Source organism: Kryptolebias marmoratus, linkage group LG11 (assembly GCF_001649575.2).
Source record: "Kryptolebias marmoratus isolate JLee-2015 linkage group LG11, ASM164957v2, whole genome shotgun sequence".
Lineage (NCBI taxonomy): Eukaryota > Metazoa > Chordata > Actinopteri > Cyprinodontiformes > Rivulidae > Kryptolebias > Kryptolebias marmoratus.
Window position 1 is genome coordinate 20,976,136 of NC_051440.1, and position 23,050 is coordinate 20,999,185.

The window sequence follows — 23,050 nt, forward strand, 5'->3', positions numbered from 1 at the left end:
TTTGCATCCTGATGAATGCTGGTGATTATAAACAATATCGCAACAGTCCACTGGGAGGAATACACTCTGCAATTATGCTGAGGAAAGATTCTGAGAAAATCCTGTCCAAATTAAATGAGCCTGAGGTTCCTATTGTTTTCTATACTGTCAAGGCTGAAAGCAATGACTGCAAATATCTGATTTAACTAAGACTAACATGAAATGACAGACTGATATGGACTTGAATTGCATGTTGTCGTCCTTTTAAAAGTTACTGCTGCTTGCAGTTAAAGAAGTGCATGTAAACTGTGATCAGTACTTTATTGGTTTGGCTTGGAAAGTATCTGTACCACAGTTCTGTAGCCCTCTTATTGTGATTCAGCTGCAAACGCACACACCTCTCATGCATCATAACCAAGCTGATGCATACAGAAGCTTCACTGGCTGCTGTATACAGACATTCTCAAATCTACTCAAGATGAATCCTGATGACTTTGCTACACCCTCGAGACTGATATTTCTGCTTTTGACTGAAAAGGAGGATTGCATAAATTGTCATGTTGCTATTCTGAAAGGATCACTGGTTCCTAAATAAAGCCTCAAAGTGGGGAAAGCTGCTGCAGACTTTAAATCTTCTAATGATGAGAGAATAAAGATGCATATAGGAGCCTTGAGAAAAATGCAATTTGAGCACAAGAACAGTAGGAACTACACTAACTGTGGGACTATAGGTAACCATTAAATTTACCCATTGCTGGCTGACCATCAGCTATGCCCTAAAAAACACTGGTGTCAGATTTTAATGAGACTAGTTTTAGGTTTATTATGTTGTGTAAGTTGTGTAGCTCTGTGTGTGCTGCCTGGCAGCTGTGTGCTGGTATTCTGGCATGGCGAGGTGGACGATGTGTAACTCAGGGCAATAACAAAGAGAGGATCACCCTGAGCCTCAAGCAGGGTACCACAGAGCTGGTCATCCTTATCCCACCCTAATTATTCTTTGCCGCTTGTACTTCCATCTCTTCCTTGTCTCCAATTGGCTGATTTACAGTTATGGAAAGGCTGAAACAGAAACATCGGCAGACAGGGCCAGAACAGAATCAAGCATCTGTCTGTTGGCTGCAATAACAAGGAGTCACACAGATTTGTCTTGCACCGAAAGAATGACCAGTAATTAAAAAAAAAAAAAATCTTTAAAAATGGAGATTTTGATTCAAATGAAGCTAATTCATTTCTAGATAGCTTCACTGTTTGAAGAAAAGCTCTGTTGCTAATCTGGTACTTGCTGAACTGTTTTGTGTCAGCTTATCATAATCAGCTTTTGCACATTTTTTACGATAGTAAATCAGCTTCTCTGAACGTTGAGTAAATAATTGGAAGAATGTCAGATTTGCTCCGTCTAACCTCTTTACTCTTTGACAAATGTAAATATAACTTCAGAAAAAATACTTTTTTACTGAGGGCTTATGCTGTCATTGTCATTTTAAAGCTGTTATTTATAAGAAATATCAATGGGTACATCATACTTTACAGTTAGCTTCTTCAAAAGAAACAGTAAGTCCAAAATACATGAAATTTTCATCATGCTAAATGAATAGCATACTTAACTGTTGACATTAGTTAAATTTTCTTGGGAAATGATTAAAGATGATTAAAAAGCTGTTTTTGTGTTAAGCAAATATGTGTCATGTTAGTTTAACAGTATAATTAACCTCTGTTTACTACTTCGAGTTATGTAAGTGTCCAGTTAGCTTGTAACAAAAATATACCACTTATTAAAGTGTGATATTATAATATGAATGAGGCGCAAATACTTGAAGGTTTGAAGAGGTAGATGTAGTTGACGGTGTTCACCAGGCTTGTATGGTAATCATGTGTATTCATTCATGTTTCTATTTGTCTGAATGTGCCCAAATGAGAAATGATCATACATCATTTTAATTATCAACATATGAATATATTGATAAAGAAATTTGGTTATTAAAATAAATTTTGGAAATCTGCCTCAGAATCAAATCAGACTATCCGTTACAAAACTGTTGGGTTATTTTCCAATTTTTTTTTTACTTTAAACAAATTTAGCACGTCTCATATATCACTTGTTAAAGTTGATAGAGGGGATTGGTTTTATTTGTTATAAGTAATCCAAAACAAGCAGCTTTCCTAATTTTTTTTTAATTCAAGCTCAGATTCTCTTCCAGAGACCTGGGAGCTTGAGGGTTCTGTTTTCTTCTGGACAGAGATCTCAAATGTTCCTGCGATCTGCTGGAACCTCACTCCCAGTTTGCGGGTCACAGCCGAGGTTCTCCATAACCACCTTTACTTTCACAATTTTTGTATTTCCTCCTTCAGCTCCTGGTGGTTATTGAGTTAAGAGGTTGGCACAGTGGTATTTTTGCATGACTTTGGTGCAGAAAGAGCAGGGGTTCAAGCCCTGGTGTAGTCAACCTCTGTGCATAATGAATGTTATATGTAGCCAACCTTTCACCAAATGGAAAAACAAATATTTCATAAAATTACAAACAGTCACAAAAACCTTTGTGACAGATCACCCAAGATAAAAAAAACAATAAAAATGGCAAGATATGAGATATCTGCTATGCTATTACATGGTTATTTAAATATGTCCTGATTGAAATCTGCACACCATAATTTAGATCTTTATTTTGGATCTGTGCACACCAGAACAAATCACTCGAATCATGTAAAAGGACTTCCTTCCTGTCTGCTGTTTCTTTGAACATTTAACTGCATGGTGCATGAAAGAGGTCAAAGCACAAAGATAACACTTGCAAAAAGATGTTGCCGCAATGCAAGAAAACATTTTCATCATATTGGCAGTGTGTGATGCAATAAAATGTAGCACTTGCAAACATATGACTGCCAAGTCACAATAAACACAAACCAAAAAATGACTTCAAATAGCATTAAACCAGTCTTTGGGACCCCTAAAATACTGATAAACAAGACTAGAAACATACTTGTTTGTAAGTATATTGTGTGATTAAAGTTAAGATTGACCTAGTCATAAACTGACATGAGACTACATTAACCTGGTGATAGTGTTTTGATCATTACTAGCCCACCAGTACATTTTATCTATTCAAATGTCCATGTAGCCAATAAAATTTATCTGAAGTGACTGCACTTCTCATTTGCTTCATTGCTTTTTTATGTATCCCTCTGGAGACTTTTTGTTTTCATCTGTGCTATTTTACATGACATTGTTGCATTAGCGTTTATTTTGAGTTTATGTAATTCATTCATCTGTTTGCAAGCAGTGCATTCCTTTGCAGCACCACAGTTGTAAAACTGATGGAAATGTTCTGTAGTCTGCAAAGGTGTCTTGAGTTCACTCAGCCACCCTGTGCTTCCATTCCAAGTTTGTCATATTTAGGTCAGAAGTTCCAAATGGCTTTATTGGGAACAGTTCTAAAGATGTCATCAGTTCAATCTATCATATACTTTGTCAGGCCTGGGCTCATCCAGATAATATTATCTTTCACTAAGGTGTACTTCTACTCCTGTTTTTTTCATTCTTCGACTTAAAGCCACCAGGCTCGGTGGGCTCTTTCCCCTTATTGCTTGTTCTTTTAAAGCTGTCTTGTGGCTCAGATGATGAACTGTGCTGCATTCCACTTCTGACACCTCCTTTTCCAATGTGTCTTCCCTCTAGGTTTCATCCCATCCTTCTCTCCTCCCCACTCATTTCAGCATCAATCTGGTCAAAACTCTGAAGAGGCAATTGTTGAGAAAAGTTGTTCAAGAATGACATTATAGTTAGGTTTTCGTGTGTGACTTTGTGTGTGATCCTAGTATTTGAAGTCTGTCCTTTTGGAATGAGGACAAACTCACATCTTTCTGAATGTTATTCTCAAATTTGGTCTCTCTCCAGTTCATTTTCTTTGGTGGTAATTTCTGATCATCAAGGACACAATCTAATATAAAATCTTCAAATTACTAAAAGAACAAATTGTCTTCTTACGTGATCTATGTGGAGGCTATCTTGGGATTTTGTGCCAAATTAACTAAACTGCCCTTTTCAACTGAATTTCTAATCAGATCATAAGATGAATATATTGCTAAAGACAGTGAATATGTCAGCACTTTTGCTAAGTTTGCTTTCTTTTTTTGTGAAAATGTAGTAAAAGTATTTTATTTAGCATTTATTTTTTTGTGAAAAAGTCCACAAGACAGGAAGATGCAAGTGGAGTTAAATGAGTGTAAAGCAGAAAACAAGCCGTCATTTCTTATCTGTTACAACACCCCCTACCTATACTTTATTTTGAATCTTTTTTTTCCATTTGATTTATTTGGGAAGATTTAGGTATTACAGAGTACCTTGTACAGTTTAAAGGAGTTCTACTTTATACAAATCTGAGTCATGCTCACAACTCACAACAAAAGGTTGTTGTGAACGTCAACAGGTCTGACATTCTGGAAGAGGGGAATATTAAATTTGTTGATAGGATGAATATTAAATAATGAATAAATAACCAAGTAGTTTGCATGCTTAACTGACCTTCAGAAGTTTAAAAGAGGAGACTTTGATGCTGCCTCTGGTCTAAAGTAACTGTAGCTTAATTAGCTTTAGTCATCAGGGCAGTGGACAGGGCCATAAATCAAAGCATGATCAACACAACACATTTGTCTGCCTTACCTGATGTTTCACAACCCTCCACCTGACATGATTGAATTGGCTGGAGTGGCAGGGCAGGTGGAGGTGAAGGGTTTTAATAATCTGTTAAAGGCAAGATGAAGGATTCTGCCGTCAGGACCCCCATAGTTTCCAAAATCCTTCAAAAATCGTTATCTTTCCGGATGAAAAGCTCAAGTCTTGTTACCATTCAATCCTAGTAATGGGTCTCACACAAAGCTCTGTGATGGGGAAACTTGGGGGTAAAATGCAATTCAGAGTGTAAATACATTTTCAAAAGCAGTTCCCTCTTTAATGCCAGGTGATCATTTGAGAATGGTGTTCTCTAGAGCCTTTTTTATGTGGCTGAGCATAGTGTGTCTGGTTAGACACGGCAGCTATCAGCTCAAACACACCCGTGCTGCCACCTTTGAGATTACTCCTCTGATTCACATCTTTCCCATCATGGAGACTTGACATTTTGTTACAAGACAGAAAATAGTCTTCAAAACACCTCAAAGGAAAACTTTAGTACCTGACAGGAGAGGGAAAATAAATCGAATTTATATGGCCGACAAAGAGTGATGCCAATATAAATACTTCCTCACAATGGTGCATTATAGAATAATACAACATGACTTTAAAATTAGTTTTGTGGTAATTTTGATGTTTTACAGATGACTCTTTTTTTAACATACTAAGACTTGCACATTCTAATTGTCAGTTGTCATTTTAGCATCTAAAAAGATTTCAGTCACAATTTTATTTTTGCGATATCACAATATGCCATGTGACAATTTATATTGAAAGAAAAAAGTAAAACGCAAGCATATGACATTTTTTAGATCCTTGCATATGTAGAAGTTTTAATCATTTATATTAATTTATCCATCCATCCATCTTATACTCATTTTATCCTATTTAAAATAAGAAATGGGAAATGAGACCGGGGCAATTGTGCCAGTTCATCCCCAACAATGTGTCAGAAAATCACAGGAACTTCAATTAGCCATTTCCCTTGATTTCCCAGTTATACAATCCTAAACATGCTGGGATTCTTTTTTCCTCAAAACCTAGAATGGAAACTTTAAAGAGATGTTTTGCTTTTGAGAAAGCTGATGGGAAAGGTTTAAGCCTCACGTAATGATTGCCCTTGATGGCAAAAATTTTGGAACAATTGCTATTCATAGGCTCTACTGGATACTGTGGCCTGAAGGAAACTTAAATGTCACACTTCAAGAAAAACTTGAACACCCAAATCCATATCCTTTTTCCTGTCTTGAATTACCATTTAGGGATTTTGGTGATTCTAATCCATGTTTTGCACAGTTCTTTAAACTATAGGCCAGAAAGAAGTGGGTATTTGGTGGTGCAGATGCAGAGTGGGGTATGTTTCATTCAGTCATTGTTGCTTGACTTCAAAGCAGCCATTTTACTATGTTCTTTACTAAAATCCCCCAAAACCTGACAACATTAGAATACCATCAAACACTCTGTCTGGCTTTGAAATGCCACTGACACTGTTTGGCGCTGCAATTTGCAGGCTCTAAAGAGCTCACCCATGTTATTGAAATAAATCTGAGGCTTGTAATGGGAATGGAAATGAACACATCTTTCATGCTTTGGCTTAGAAGTGAGAGTTGAATATCGAGATGGAGCCTTGTTTCCCCAGAGAGAAGGTTGTTGACTTTGTAGCGCTTCCTCATTGTCCATTGTAGCCTTGCCATTTCTTCCATTTTTTGTTCGATTTAACTTTCCGTTCCTCTTCTTCCTTTTACTATTCTTTCCCCTGGCATTCTCTCCATCCCCTCATCCAGATGGTAGAAAATGATTCTGTCCAGAGGGAAAGACTTCAAAATGTCTGCAGTGAGAGAGATAAAAACCAGACTAAACAGTTGCAAAGGTTAAGTATATCAAATGAGAGCTCTGATAGACTTTAGTCTATTGATTTTATTGTCAGACAGTACTAACTGTGGACTTTTCTATTTCACTTGGTTCTGCCGTGCTAGAAGATCGACATGTATGGACCGTTGAGTTCATAACATTTCATCGTGAAATATGAGCAGTTATAGTTACCGAACTTTCAACAGCAGGACAGAATGTATTAACGACTTCAGGAGTTTGCTGCTGCAATCAAACTGCACAAAAGCTATCACCTATTGTGTGATGTGCATTGGGAGTATTACGTTACGAGTTTAAAAGCTGGATTTCTGCTTTAATCACATTTTTTTTAAGAGGAGTTAGTGTTTGTTTATATATATATAAATATATATATATATATATTTATATATATATATATATATATATATATATATATATATATATATATATATATATATATATATATATGATATACATCATATATGATAACAGACAAGCTATATTTGAAATAACTAAGTGTACTTTTTATTAAATCTTTAAAAATTAATGGCCTCACTCATAAACAAACAAATAGGAAATGCACACACAAAGATCTGTTTAAACAACCTTGCATAATAAATTATATTCTAATTATACCAATAAGATATATATTTATGTATAGAAATTATAATAAACAGGGAAATAAATAAAAGTGTAGATAAACCTTTCACGCATGAAAAGACACCATTCTGATCTCCCTGAAATACCACTCAAACTATGGATAATTAAAATCATAGCACTTTAATCAATACTGTTTACAATTCAGTTGAATAATATTGACATTGAGTCTGACTCTTTATCTTGTTTCTGATTTTCATTGACTTCTTGTTTTAATTAAAATATGTATTTTTTTATTTATATATATATATATATATATATATATATATATTTACAAATCATTCATAAGAAGCAATTTTTAAAAGTTTGAATGTAAATAATATACATCTACACTTAAAGAGTTAATTTTTGTTTTATTAGGATCCATTCATTTCATGTTATCCCATCATTCTTTTATGTCCATGCAGATATTAATGACACAGTTTGGTTTTATTATTTACACAGGTCCTGTCATGTATGTTTTATTTGCAATATAGCATCTTATACAGTGAGGTATTCGGAGCCATGTGTAGCTCTCTTCCAGGATCTATCTATTGTTGATCTCAAGGACTATCAAGAATGGATGAAACTATTTTTTTTTCCATGTAACTGTCTACTTTCTACTAGATTTTTATTTTTTATTTCACGAAACAGACAATTTTTCCTTTACTGTCTGGCTGTATGTGGTCCATCTTGACTGTTTTTTCCAAAAGCATTTTTTTTTTGTTGGCCTTTGTGGCTCTCTGGGGTAATTCTGATGAAGCAAAAACAAGACCGAGATCAAAAGTCAAGACCTGAGGTCAGGATGTCTAGCTTCTATAGCACAAAATAGCACAAAGGAATGAGATGAAGCCGCTTTTCTCTCTTTTTGTAGAAAATCAGGTTTCCTCTTTTAATAATCACTTATAAACACCCACCAAATATTTACCACAAATATTAGCTAATAATAATTGGTGGTCAATACAGAATACTTGAAATCTTCAGTGAACCAAGAAGTCTAAACCACTGCTGCGTGTTTTGATTCCAGCTTGTAGCTGTAAAATAATAAAATTCTCTAACTAAAGTTTTACAGTTTGGTATAAACCAAAGTCTTGTGTTGGAGGCTAATTTGTTATAGCTGACTAACTAGCATTATTTTTAAAAAGCATTTAGCTGCAGATTATTAGCTTTTTTGCTAACATAATGAAATAGGAGGCTTGTATCTATTCGTGCACTTGTATCAGTTGAGTGAAGTGAAATTTATTTATATAGCACTTTTCTGCAACAAGGTCATTCAAAGTGCTTTACAACACAGAAACTACAATCAGATACAGAAACAAATACAGATAAAAACATCCAAATCAAATATAGAAATACAGAAATAAAAAAACATCAATAATGTATAATCTAAATGAAATATGAGGTAATCTAAATAAAGTCATGAAACTAAACATGAGCTAAGATAGTCAAAATAGTATCTAAGACAATCTGAATGAAATCATGATAAAGTTAAAACTGAACCAAACAACAATCAGGAATCTAACAATCAAATAATATCTAAAATATGGGCTAAGATAAACTAAATGTATAGGAAGGCCTGTATGAGAGTTTTAACTGTTGCTCTTTTCTATTGTGTATGTTTCTGTGCGTATAAACCATAGGCTCAGCTCTGGCTGTGTAACTTCTGTTCAGTAAGTCTTTTTGTCTGCAGCACAAGTGAAGCCACAAGTAGAACCATGACCAGAGTTCCTTGGTGTGCTGCTTTCTCCAAAACAGGATTGAAATTCTACTAGGCTGTTAAAAAAAAAAAATCATATTTTTATTTTTTCTTGAAAACCACAGCTTTATCAGTATTACCTCATAAGAAGAACATCAGTTTTCTGCAGCGAGGCTGACAAAGACATGGTTTTGTTGAACCATGTAATCTTTTAACTCTTAGCATTCGTGAGCTGATGGGTTTCTTTACAAATACATTTTGTTTCTAATTTAAACGGAAATGAATCCAATAAAAACTAAGAACACAAACCAACTGAGTAACCAACTTCATAAATTGAAATTGGTTTCCTTCATCTAGTGTTTGTAATAAACACCGGACTGAGAAATTCAGACTGACCACATGAACTATTTCTACCAGAGCATCTAAAAACATTGAGACTTATTCAGGGTTGCCTGCTGGGAGAGGCTCCCTCCTCCTGTGACTCTAAACAGGATAAAGTAGGTACAAAATAAAACAGATGACTCACTGACTTACTTTTTTAGAAAAATATCTGTAAAACAGTCAGAATATTGCAGACAGATATCATTGCGTTTAGTATACTGTTTGTTGGTCTCATCTTTTTATGAGCTGGTTGTGCATAAAAGGCTTGGAGACTCCTTTGTACCATTGGCTGAAACTGTGCTGTGTCTTCGGAGAGACATTATTGATCTCCAAGCTGCTCTAAAAACTTTCATAAAGCTGAGTTCAAACATGTCTCTCAGTTGACGTAGTTTGTCAGTCTCCAGTGTGGAGAACACGCACAGAAGGGTTCCATTTCCTTTGACAAATTAAGATAACGTTGTATTTATTTAATATACTTGGACATACAAGCATAGACACTTGAATTTTTCAATATTAAACCTCTGAAGCAGGTTAAAGTTAAATGTGTGTTTCTATGTCAGTCTAGCCAGGTTCAGATGGAGGGACATATCTTCATGACACCAAAAACTCTTTTCAGTTCAAAATCTCACTTGAGCTCAAACTGAATAAAAACAAACAAATAAATAAACAACCAACTGTATATCTGAGTGCATCTTTAGAGTTCAGGAATTTTGCTTTACTTTTACACAGAAGGTTACACAGAACAACATGTTGCTTGCTGTACTTTTTTTTTTTAATCACCGAGTTGTGCACACATCCAGACTTTCTCTGCGAACCCCTTCTTCCCTTCCCGATCCACCTCGGTAAGGATCGTCATGGGAGACCGAGGTTAAGAGGGGGAGAGGAGGATTGTCGGGGCTAAGGGTGGGGGAGGACATGGGGATCATGTTGCAACACCACTGGGAGTGCGAGAGAGAGATAAAAAGAGGATGAGCATGATCAGAAGGGATAATTCCTGGTAGAGTCTTTGGCAGTATCGCCCTCAGTCAGGCGAAACAGGCCCACATGTGCTTACGTCACGTGCTCAGAACTCAAAGATGACACATTTCTGTTCCTGTGTATCAAATCCATTTTTCTCTCCCTCTCTTGTAACTTGGTAGCACTGAATCCTCTGCTGTTAAAACAACATCCCTGCAGAAGTCCACACTGGGTAGCATCTTTTGCTGTGGGTCTTAAACTTTAGAGCAGCGTGTGTGAGTAGAGATCACTGACTGTTTTTGAAGCTTCACTGACATCCCCTCAGAACATGCTACTCTGCACAGGTTATATGTGTATCTTCAGGGTATCTGTTTATACCTAAAAATCTTTCTTTTATGTATTGTTTGACAGCTTCTCAAGCTTTATCTTCACACTGCAGTGTGCACCTCAGTGACTGTCATGGGGCCTATTTTTCCTGACATTTCTGTTGTTTATAATTTGTTTAGAGTGGTGTCAAAACAACTTCTGTGTGTTCTGTGTTTTTCTTTTTTTTCCAGTTAAGTTTGATGACTGCGCAGGGAATGAGGATGTGAAGTTTGACGTGTCAGATCCCAGCTTCCATGTGGACAAGGATCTGAATCTAGTTCCTCTGCAGGATGATCTGTATAGTGGGCCAGTCCTGCTCATCCATGGGTTCAGTGCACATGCAGATGATATGGCACAGGTGGATGTCCCTGGACTCCCGGGTCAGTCAGCGTACACTCTCAGGGTGAGTACTATCGAGTACTATCTCCTATGTGTTACTGTTGCACTTTGAAAAACATATTTTTTTTAAAGTAACAGTGCATATTTTAGCAGGTAACGCTGTGTATCAGTGACCCTGGTAATTGAGATAAATCCAGTTATTTTGATATTTTAATTCTGAAACTATAAAACAGTTATTTTGTCAATGTTAGACCACATCTATATCTTTTACCAACTTGGCGAATAGCTGGCTGAATTTTTACACGATAAATAGAACAAAAACAACAACAGCTAGTATAACGACATGTCGACGCCTCTAAAGCTCCCATTATCACATTCATTTACACTTAAATCTGTATAGATGCTGAATTGGTAACAAGACGGCCTTTTTTAGCAAGTTTTATAGTGCAAGTAGGATATTTGTGTTAAAATTTTACATTGATTTTGGTTTTAGTCATAGCTAGGTTTCCTGTGTCTGCTCTAAGCTAGGCTAATTGGCAGTTGGCTGCTAAACCGATTGTGCACTTAGTAACAACACTTAATCACAACAGTTACACCAACTTCTGCTTGTTGCAGTTAACATTTTTTTTTTTACCCGATTTAAGCAAAGCTAAGCATGGATGCCTAAAAAAAAGCCAGTAAATGTAGACTTTATGTGGGTATGCAAATGTTAAACTTTTTTTTTTATTTGTAACTGCTTGAAAAACATCTTTTATAAGAGTATAAAATGTATTTGTTCCCCAAAATGTCAGACTGTTGTTTGAAATGATGTAAAAAAGCATGGCTTGGGAGCAGATTTTTGCTGGGAGCTGTAAATCCAGGCGCTGTGACATTCAGAAAGAGTTTATTTATTAGAAATTTTAAGTGTGCATAAAATAAATAGAAACACATTCATCAGATCTTTAGAAACATCTGTAGTCAGTTACGTTCATGCATGCATAATTTAGATGATTCTAATCATGTATAAATATGAGGCACGCTCATGCACCATTAATTATCATTATTTAACATATTTCCATCACCTCTAAAATACCATGTCATACATGTCATGTGGTGAAAAAACAGCCACATCTATAGATTTAGATAGCAAAAAACTGAATTACTACAGAGAATACATTTTTGTCCTTTTTTCCCTTTCATAAAACAAGGAGAATATTTTAAGAATTGTTTAAAAGTTAAATGAAAACAAAAGGCAAAGTCAGTGTCTAATGTTGCAATTTCAGCAAATATTATAGATTTCATGACAAGAATTTAGTTTATTAAAGAGGAGCATGGAAAAGCGGATTGACGATGTTGGACAACAGTTGTTCTTCCATGAACTTACTGTGTTTTACGTTTTTCTGGATCATTTTAACAAGTCATTTTGATGAGCATTTTAAACCACACAGCAGACATGAGAATTCATTGTCAGTAAGCTGCTCTACAACTTAGCATCAGAATGAAATATCCTGACATTAAATATCATTATTTGCAGACATGGTCCCAAGGAGATGAATCTTTATAATCTGTCATGTCCTTGTCCTTACATCTAGCTGGCATTAACAGCTTTAATTGAATTTCTTAAATGTCTTAAAAACTCCCTGGAGGACTATTATTAAATAAATTCACCCTTCTTAAAGATGAAGTGTAATCACTGGTGATTCTTGGACTTTATAGCACCATGACATTTTTAACATCTGATTGACATCTAAATACCAAAATAATGACAAATGTTCTAAATAAACCTAACTCCACTTTATCTTTAATACCTTTAGTGTAATGCTGGTTTTGTAAATGCTAAAGTAAAACATAAACCTGAAATACATAAGCCTTTAGAAATGGCTACCATGTTTGGTAACATTATTATTATTATTGTTATTAATAAAGTAATTTTGATATAAAGAGCAACAAAACATAAATAAGTAAAATCCTAATATAGGATAATAAAATAACCTTGTTACAAATTAGGAAGAAAAAGGAGACTTAGGTCATTTTATAATGCAACTTTCCATTTAACTAAGGGAAGTTGGATATCGAGTGAAGTGTTTTATCTTTCCTGTGAAGAGATGCTTCAGTGTATCCTTCCACTGTGAAGTAACGTCATTCAGCTGATAATTGCAAAGCTCACGTGGTTACGGAGTGCATGAATTAGACAAAGGTAAGAAACAAAGAAGAGAGAATCCAGGCTGAACGAGTCTTCCTGTGAGACAGGCAGGTTAAAAGCTCTCATTATTTCACTATCAATTAATCTGTTGAAGCTCTTTAAGCCATGGGACTTATCTTCAGAAAATCTATTGTTTCTTTCTCAGTCCATTTCTTGTAACTCCCTCACCACCTCCACTCCTGACTCCCCCTCACCCCATCCTGAGCCTTGGCACTGTCCTATGTGGCCCTTCAAATGTGTCTTCAGAGCAGCTGAACGGCTATTAAAAAAGTATAACTAACTAACTCAATAAACCAAGTGTTTGACTTGTAGAATGACTGATAATCTTCACTCAGTTCCCGAGCTTTAAACCTCCAATCTGATAAAATGTTTGTGGTAGTCAAGCTGCTGACATACTTCTTCCCCATTTTCCAATTATTGTCCCACTCAGCTTTTCTTTTTCAAATTTCTTTTTTATTATGAAACCTCTTTGTGATGCTCCTATTTGTGCTCGATTCAGATTCACCCAAACCTGCCTTTCTATCCCGTTTAACACTGAGCGGAAATACTTCATTTTGGATTTATTGGCATAACAAATGGTATTGTGGCAGAAAATATTGACTTGTGATAATTGATAAGTACCGGGAGAGAAGGTGGAGAGAATCAGGTATTAATTCGTCAGCGCAAGCTGCTACTTCGGTGTAACACAAACCCAGAGGGTGAGAAGTGGTGGATGAATGATTCCTATTATAAACAAAACTTGGAATTCAAGGAGTAATTTATTTCCCTTTTTCTGCAACCGATCAATATGTGAAATAATGGAAGAATGCATTTCAATTTAACAAATGCATGCTCCAAGATTCAATGTGTATTGTTTCTTGTTGTTTCAGCTGTGTTGTTGTGCAGAACAACCGTTATGCAGAACATTTCCATGCAATCAAGGAGCATAAGCAGGCACTATTCAAATATAATAACTGATAAGAGCAAAAATAATCTGCATCCAAAAGCCTCTTTATTTTGCTTTTGTTATGCTTCATATATTTCTGTGCACCAACTGAAATGTAATATCCCATCCTGTGTAAAATCCTCATCTTGCAGCAGCAAATAGATTTTTCTAACCAAGCTCTCAATGTTCAGCAAGGCTTTTGGGAGCTGACTAAGAAGTGACATGTTGCAAGCACAGCACAACAGCTTATATTATACAACACAACACAAATAATCTTCTCTCTTTCTTCATCCCACTCACAGTAAAACTTGTTCTGATTTTGTCATTTGTTATTTCTGTTTACTGTCACTTTCTGTCTTTTCTGAATGATTTCCATTTTCATCCTGCATCTGTTTTTTTATTGTGTGCCTAAGTTACACTTTTGAACAGTGCATTGTAGCCAATGTAAGAAAAAATAAATTAATTTCATGTTAATGTTTCTATGCAGTCAAAGTAACCCTTGACAGTGTTTTTACATGTTTTTAACTAGCTATTGATTTTAGATAAATAAATAAGTTTCAAGACTGGTTATTTTGTCTTCAGAATTTGAATATATAACAATTCATTCACTCTATTTTTTTTTTAAATCTTACCAATCTGTTTTTGTCTTATATTTTATGCCTCTGCTATCAAATACACAACTTTGTGTTCCTTGCTGAAGTAAGGCAAATTAGATTTTTTTTTTTTTTTTACTCTAAGTGTGGTTTTGCTTTTAACTATGTTAATAATCTGTCTTATAAACCATTTTATAGGTCAAAAATTTAACTAGCCCTAAAAATAGTTGACAGCTAAGCATGAAAGCTAAAACTGGATTATAAAAAAGGATGCTCAGGTCGCTTATAAGTAGTTAAAAAGCCTCTTTCTAAGGTTTCTGCACAGGCTGCAGATGAAAGAAACGTCTGACTGTGACACAAATCAAGAAAAACAGCAGGGATCATCACATAGAGGGCTTTTCAGGGTTAGCAGCAGAAAACAAAGACTTTATTTCAAATGTGTTCAAGTAGAAGAAACATAAAAAAGATTGTTATTTAAAATACATAACATTCTAATTCTATTGGCTGAAAATGAAGCTTTACAACTAATAGGATTTAACTTTGTTATCCAATGCACTTATACTGAAATGCATTGGATTTTTTATAAGAACTCTACAACTACATACACTCGGTATGGCACAGTGATAATTAAAGTAAATAAACAAGGCCTCATTTGCAGGTTTCTTGCTATTTTGTATAACCATTTCAAAAAGTCGTTTTCCTGTAAAATGTAAAAGCTTGTGTAATTAACACCAACATTTTGTGATATATATGCAGATTAGAGAATAGATTTTCTTTGTGTGCATGCATGTTCCAGCTGTTTGACTGCACTGCAGGAACTACCTGGCTTCATAATGTATGAGTTTATTCCATGTTAAATAGTTGTACATTTCTGTCACCACTGGCCAGCACTGGCCTTGAATTTGTCCATTTCTCACTGGGTCTCCAGCACATTGTCAGAAATGAGTAATGACACTTCTCAATATAGCGTTGTGGGTAAAAACAGCGGAATGGACAAGGACATGACTTTGCTGCCACAGGAACTCTGAGCTCAGATGACAGTGACAAAGGTTCTCTTTTTTTCCCTCTCAGTCACACAGACATGCACAAAATCTCCTTTAAATGCACTACTTATGTACGCCATGGAGATGTATACTATTCTTTTTGTTTTCCATTGCTGATAAAATATAATCAAATCCTTTATTCCAGACTTTTTTCTTGTCGTGCCACTTTCAGCTCAGCACAGTGAAATGCTGTAATGATCACCCAGAAGACGGAGAGAGAAGCAAATGTTTTAAGGCTGGACCAAGGTTGATGGTGCAGTAGTAATTTATGAAAAGTACACATTAAAGATTCATGGCTTCCTTCTCTTACAGTGTCACCATACTGTAAGAACACTATTCATCACACATGCAAAGTGCAAAGGGAAAATGTAAAGAGAAAAGCTATTTCCATGGAAGAAGAAAGAATGAATGAGCTGCAAAGTAGTAGAAGGTAAAAAAAATAAAAAATACAGGGACGCAAAACCCTGCAGTGAGCCATCTTCAATGAACACAAAATAATGCTTTTCTCTGGCTGCACACGTTTTTGTCAGTACATCTTCCCACCCCGATCCTTCTGGAGATCATTGATAGGTTTTAAAACCACCATAACTCCTTTTCCATATCTACTGTATCTCAGTTCAGTGAATACATGGGTTTGACGGCATGATTTATCTTAACCCCGACTCCTCACACCACCCTCTAAAAACACCATGTGGTGCCTGTTTGCCTTCCAGCTCTTCTTACCATCTTTTTCAAACATCACACAGCTGAGACCTCAGCATGATGACATTGACACATTCATCTCTGGGCCACAGACTTTTTACAGCCAATTCTTAAAAGTCCATAAATTTGCTCATAAATTGGTCACATAAGTTTACACACACAACTGACTGCCCTCTCTTAATACAAAAACGGTCATTTAATCTCTCTGTTTTTGACGGTGTTGTGGTTAACGGCTTTAGGTCCAGTTTCAGATTTCACCATTTCAGAGGTCATCCCTGAGTGCATTTGATAAAAACAGTCATTTCAGATACCATTCTGTGTGGCTTCGGTTTGTTCTGGTCGGGTTGTGTTTGTGATTGCTGTTTCATTATGTTTTTGCTGAACTTTGTATCTGGAGTTGTCTTTAGTTTTACTACTTTTCGTTCTGTTGTCATGACAAAGGTTAAAGTCAGAGGCCCTTTTCATAAAAAACATAAATGTAAACAGTAAACATGCCAACAGGTTGCTACATACTGTACATACAGCCATATCACCAAACAGCCACATTTCACATAAAGTGTTGAAAAATCTAAAAACAAAAGACATTAAATGACCTTTGCATTGTAAAAGAAACCACAAAATCTACATGTCAGTGACATTACCATATTGTGAATGTCAGTTTATGGGTTTCTTGTCAGACTTGTGTTGCTACATGCCTTGTCAGTGTTTTCTAACATTGCTGAAGACGGTGCTCCACCAGAATGTCTGTCTTGGCTAAAATTATTTGAAAGTAAACAACTTCAGACTTTTTCCCTTTTTGGAATCATTTAGTATGTTAATACCTGTGTTTATTGAATGAAGAGAGGCTAGGATCCAGTTTTCAAGAAGAGAAAGACCAAATAAGTTTTGATCTCACTTAATGTTTGATTGGTTAGTTGCTTGAAAAGCTCATGGCTAATTAACCTAAATAGTTAACAACAAAGTCAAAAAAGGAAAAGAACTTCAACTTTGCAGATACAAAGAAAAGAAATAAAAAGCAGCTAGATGAATATTCATCAGTGTAGTTTAAATTGAGCAAAAATGGGTAAAAATTGGTCTTTTTGGTTTCAAAATATGTTATAAAAAGACCCATTTAAAAAACATATTCAAGCCACAAAAGTTTACTATGTGTAATATTGATTTTATTGCTTTAATACAAATTTTTGCTGCAAAGACTCTACTTGTGGCATTTATTTCCAACCCACCTAAACACTTTGTTGACTTGTTCCCAATGGTTTCATCACCCTGTGACATCTGCAACCTCAACTGTCTGAATATTTCAGCCAAAACACTCAGAAATAAATTAAACAATATTACCAAAAAGCACAAGAATGGGACGCTTTACTTACCAAGAAACAAAAATATATGATTTACAGAAATACACACCATCTTTGGTGTAGAATAAGTGTGTATACGAAATATCTTACCCAACAAAATGATGCTCTTTGAAAAGCAGCAGATACTGAAAATACCAAATACCCATAAACTAGGTTACATATATAAATTTGTTTGGTTATAGCAGAACATCTGCGTGTGAGTTTGTGCTCTTTGACTCGTGTCCAGGTGTGCAGACAGCCAGCACTCTGTCCTCCCCTGTAGGTCGTCACCCTGATTTTAGCAACCAGGATATAACCTCCATCTGCATGGTGTCAGTCACAAGCTTTATCTTCATCAATATCCAAGGAAAAAGGCTTCAAATGTATCTGAGATTTGAAGGTGTAGAGGAGAAGGAACATTTTTCAATATTTTAAATGGTAAAAAAAGCACTTCTTTGTTTACAGCAGCAGGAGGCTGGAAAATGAAATCAGATTATGCCATTGTGTTTTCCAAGATCAAAACAACATTTCAGAATAACTCCATCTGCTCGAGCGATGCAATTGCTTTACCAAAACCTTGTCATCTTTCATTTCTTTATTTTTACCCTCTACTTTTGTTTTTGCTTTAGTTTCTCTACCTCTCTCTTCTGTTTTTATTTAACACACAAGCTGAATACTGAATTATAGAATATAAATTTAATTCCAAGGAGAGCTGCAGGGGCGCTTATTACATGTTTGCTCTGAGAATATTTTTCCTCTCTAAACACATAACCCATATGCCTGCCAGAAGAGGGTTTTCAGCTGCTTTTTTTTTATAGAGAATCTCTCTATCAATAGAGGATTCCTTCAAGTGTGGCTCTTTTTTTGGTAATTTTAAGTGATTATTTCCAAATGATTACACTTTTTTAAATTTAAAAGTTAGTGGCTAAATGTGGTAGTTTTTTTTTTTTGTAAATAAAGTTTAGGGTGATGATAACCCAACATTGAAATAATACACATCTGATTTAGAATTAAGATCCACACATTGCTGTTATAAGATGAACTACATGTCTTCTCTCTGTTTTGTTGTAGGATGTCCTGGGTCTTGGCCAAAAGCTACCAAACAGATCAAAGAGATCCATATTGGTCCCTCCAATGATTGTAACTGAGAACCAGAGAGCTCCTTTTCCCAGGATCATAGGCAAGGTAAGAAACGTGCACTTACTTAGTAACTTGATTTTTCAAAGACATCCAATGTGAAATGGACTCTACAGTTTTTTACAAAAACAACAAAAAAAGTTGTATGATATAACACTTTATACATTCGAAAACAGTTTACAAATTAAATTTGGTCAGAAACATCAAGAAGGATTATGTGCTTTGAAAATCATAATAAAAGTAGATGTCAGTATTTTATTTTCAGTTTGACCATCAAATCACAACTAAAAGAGCATCACTAATGACTAAAATCAGACTGATATTTGCTATGACCACTGCAAAAAGTAAGTGGCTTTCATAAAGGTTATTACAGAACAGTAGGTAAGGCCCATTTTTGAGGTTTTGGGAACATTTAATTTGCTACATTATCATTTAAAGAAAAAATAAAAATCTACTTAAACCTATAAACATACTGCAATATGTTAAATATGGTCTGTCTGCTTTGACTAAAGCCTTTTCAAAAGTATAAGGCATGAAAGGAGTCTTATAAAAAACACTTACCATAGCACTTTTTTCAGATATATCTTTATAATAGAAATAGTTACTTTCATTTTATGTATTGTAGGGGATTGAGCATAATAATATAAAACATGAATATACCACATCCCTGTGATGGACTCGCAGTGGAGCTGGTGCCGTTCACCAAGAAGACAGTTACATCAAAAATGGTGAATATTCATACGTTTGTCTGGAGTGCCAGTGAGGTTGGGTTGCTGCAACATGTTGATAAGTATGAGTAGCGCAAACAGTATTTTTATGCCATCGCTACTGTTGTTGATCTACTCATGCAAGCACAGAAAATCTATTGACCATTTGTAATGCACATGTGCAATTTCACACCGATAGTGGGTATTTCCAAAACCTTCCACTTAGAGACCTGGATGTAGAAAGTTTTGGTGTCAGAGAATCTGATCACTGAAATGTTCCGGTTACGCTTAAAAACAGGGCCTGAGAAATCATCCACATCTTTCACTGCCTGCTGAGACTAGCATAAGAAAGGTGTCCCACACTGAGCCCTGCTTGTAATAGATAATTGCACCCTGGAGAGTTTGACCACTGCACAGAGCCTGGGCCTCTAGCTTATACTAATGCTGCACTCAGTATGGTCTCTGTAAAGCAACTGGAGGGTCTGGAGATAACAGGTAATGAAGGACACTGAACTTACTACAGTCTGTGTGCATGACTTGAACCTTTAGGTAATGTTTTGAGGGATTTATGCAAATTTCATGCCTAGTGAACTAGAAGGTGATGCAGAGGAATAAAAATCAGCAGATTACCTTTGACCATATGGAATGCAAATCAAATTCTGTGGTGTCTTTTTGATCATCTGTGGTTTCAGTGTCATTTACAATAACAGCTGTAGGCCTTGTGGTACATGTACCTGTTTCTGTGAGGGCAGAGAAGTAGAGTTTATGCACAGTGTTAATTATTTTCTCTCTATTTCTTTTGTAGTCCTTGCAAATTTAGTTCTACTTTCATCCCTTATTTGCAGTCTTCCATCTCTCGTCTCTACTTCCACACAGCCTTGCATGAGAAGACAGGCTAATGTTGGCTATTTTACCCAATAGAAAGCTATATGTTTGCGACTTGACAAAATTGATTTTCCACACCAATAGTTTTTCCTCTTCTCATACAACGTATCACTTCCATATGGCAGCCATTCATTTTTCATACTCTCTTCCTCTCACCGGGAGATAAGCAGTTTGAAGGAAGGGAGAGCCGAGATTGCAGGGGCTACGATTTGACATCTTTGACTGTGTGCATATATAACTACACTAATGCAGGGTATGTGTGTGCGCTGGAGCAAGGAAGGTGGGTCGGCTGTCAGCGGTACTCACTGGGGAAGGGTAAGAACCTTGTTGTTTATGTCACACCTCCTGCTAGCTGTGGAATTGTTTTGATACAGAGGTCTCTCCCCGGCCCTCCCTTGGGGCCCATAAACAGCTCACAACAACTCAGACAGCAGCTGGAGCATGCAATGAGACTGATATGCCTAAATATGTTTCTCTTAGTGCTCCACACTTCAGTCTCTGCTAATTGGAAAATCTTAGAACTCAGGAATAAAAATCTGTCATTGCTCAAGTAGTTTACGTCTTTAGTTCTGGTGCTTTTTCAAATTTGGTCTAAGATCAATTTGAGCATGTTATTTTTCATGGAATGGGGAAAATGAAGCATAATCTTAAAGAAAAAATATTTTTGTTTGTTATCATTGTGCAGTAGAACAATCACGTTCAGATATGTAATACTTTGTCTGCCTGTTAGTATTCAGGATTTAATAACGCTTTTTCCAACACAGCAATTTATTCCTGAATCCTAAAGGCTTTTTATTTGTTCTCATAAGATAAACACATGGCTTAAAGAAAAAGCTCTGCACAGCATTTTTTAGGAGTTTCTCTTCTTTTTGTGGTGCACCTCTAAGCACGAGGCTGCTACTTTTAAAATGTAACCAAACTTATACAAAGAAGTTTCTCTACCTTGGTAATCAAGAAAATGATAAGAAGCCATTTTAGTTCTCTTTAACCCAGGCTGTTATCTAAGAGGCAAAGACACAAATTCACAAACACGGTCTTAGCAAATACAGTCTAAACTGTATATGCAAAAATTTGATCTTCTGATTCTTTTTACTTTTTTTATTTTTGATTGAAACAAGTGTGGTTTAACCAACACAGCGAGTCATCCTCCTCCATCTAACTCTGTCTTCTGCGTCCTCTGTCCTCACTCCAACTGCCTCCATGTCCTCTCTAACTGCATCCATATATCTCCTTGTTGTCTTTTTCCTGGCAGCTGCATACCTAACATCCTCCCACAAATATACCCACTGTCTCTCCTCTGCACATGTCCAAACCATCTCAGTCTGGCCTCTCTAACTTTATCTCCCAGTTTCCTGTCTTTTTGTCTCCAAACCATACAACATGGCTGCTCTCATCGCTGTCTGTACACCTTTCCTTTGACCTTTGCTGCCACCCTTTTGTCCCAAAATACTCCTGAAACTTTTCTTCATCCACTCCATCCTACCTGGACTCTCTTCTTCACCTCTTTACCACACTCCCTGTTTTCTTAGACAGTCAACCCTAATCTTTTTAAACATTTTTAGTACTCATACTTTTTTCTGAAACTTGTGGCGAAACCATGCCCTCCAATAAAAAGCCAGACAATCAAATAAAAAATAGTCATAGTGTCTAAGATGAGGTGTGCACTGTTATTGTTATTGAGTAAATATATTAAAATTATTGCTCATTTTCAATGTCGTGCAAAGGCATTTTCAAATACAGCCAACAGATAACCTACTTTAACTGAGATAATTTTGTTGCAGTACTTTTCTTTCACAGTGAAAGTTGTTGTTGAAGTGTTTGAATGGTTCAGAATTGGGTGTGTCTTCACATATTAACCCCATTGAAACACTCAAAGAGCACACAGGTTTTCAAGCTGTCCTCACACTTCCATATGATGTGGTAAAAAGAATTGTGTATTATTGAAAAAAAATTGGTTTATTATTGATAGGCATATCACATCATGAATGCTTTAAATCTCTCTTCTCCTGATCATAAAAAAGCTAAAACAATTCTTTGAAAGTTTTTTTTTTTTCAAATGAAAGAACCATTAATTAAGACCTACTGGTTCACATAAGAAGCAGAATCAATTAGATTAATTTCCAAAGCAAATGACTCAATTGTTTTAAATCTCAAAAAGTTAACGTGATGAAGCCGTTTTAAGAACTGTGAATGATCCGTCAGTCATCAGTGGTGTTTATCATTTCTTTACCTCAGGGTCCAGCTCACAATGTGTCTGACTTGACATGGCAGTTCAAATAAAATGCTGCTGGTGCCTAAATTGAAGCCTTGGTTTGGTTTTAGCTCCAGCTAAAATAGTAATGAGAATAGACATTTTTGGCAATTGTTTTTCATTGTTTCAGAGCCAATTGCCTCCTAAATTTGCTCTGGCTGTCATTCTGTATGCTTCTACTGTCTTGTTGTCATCCATCTAGTGTCTGTCAACTGTAGCAATTTTTTAAATCTTTCATTTCTGGATCTTTTTGTTATTTTTATTTATTTACTTTTTTTACCAACTGCTTTATATGTCTTTTGTGAGTCCTCCTCTTAGACATTTAATATCAGACTTTTATCTAAGCAGGAAGTGAGCAAGCTGAGTTGGGAGATCTAACAACATCAGAAAAGCAGACAGCCTGTAGGCCTTGTCATTTAGTCT

General features: G+C 35.8%; 1 protein-coding gene across 1 annotated transcript in view; it reads left to right on the plus strand.

Annotated features, from left to right (window-relative positions):
* Window positions 1–23,050, plus strand: part of cdh13 (cadherin 13, H-cadherin (heart)) — a 299,969-nt gene that overhangs the window by 102,363 nt on the left and 174,556 nt on the right. Inside the window, exons 3-4 of the mRNA XM_017419005.3 lie at window positions 10,721–10,932; window positions 18,719–18,832. Coding sequence (XP_017274494.1) covers window positions 10,721–10,932; window positions 18,719–18,832 — 326 coding nt within the window. The remainder of the gene's footprint in view (window positions 1–10,720; window positions 10,933–18,718; window positions 18,833–23,050) is intronic.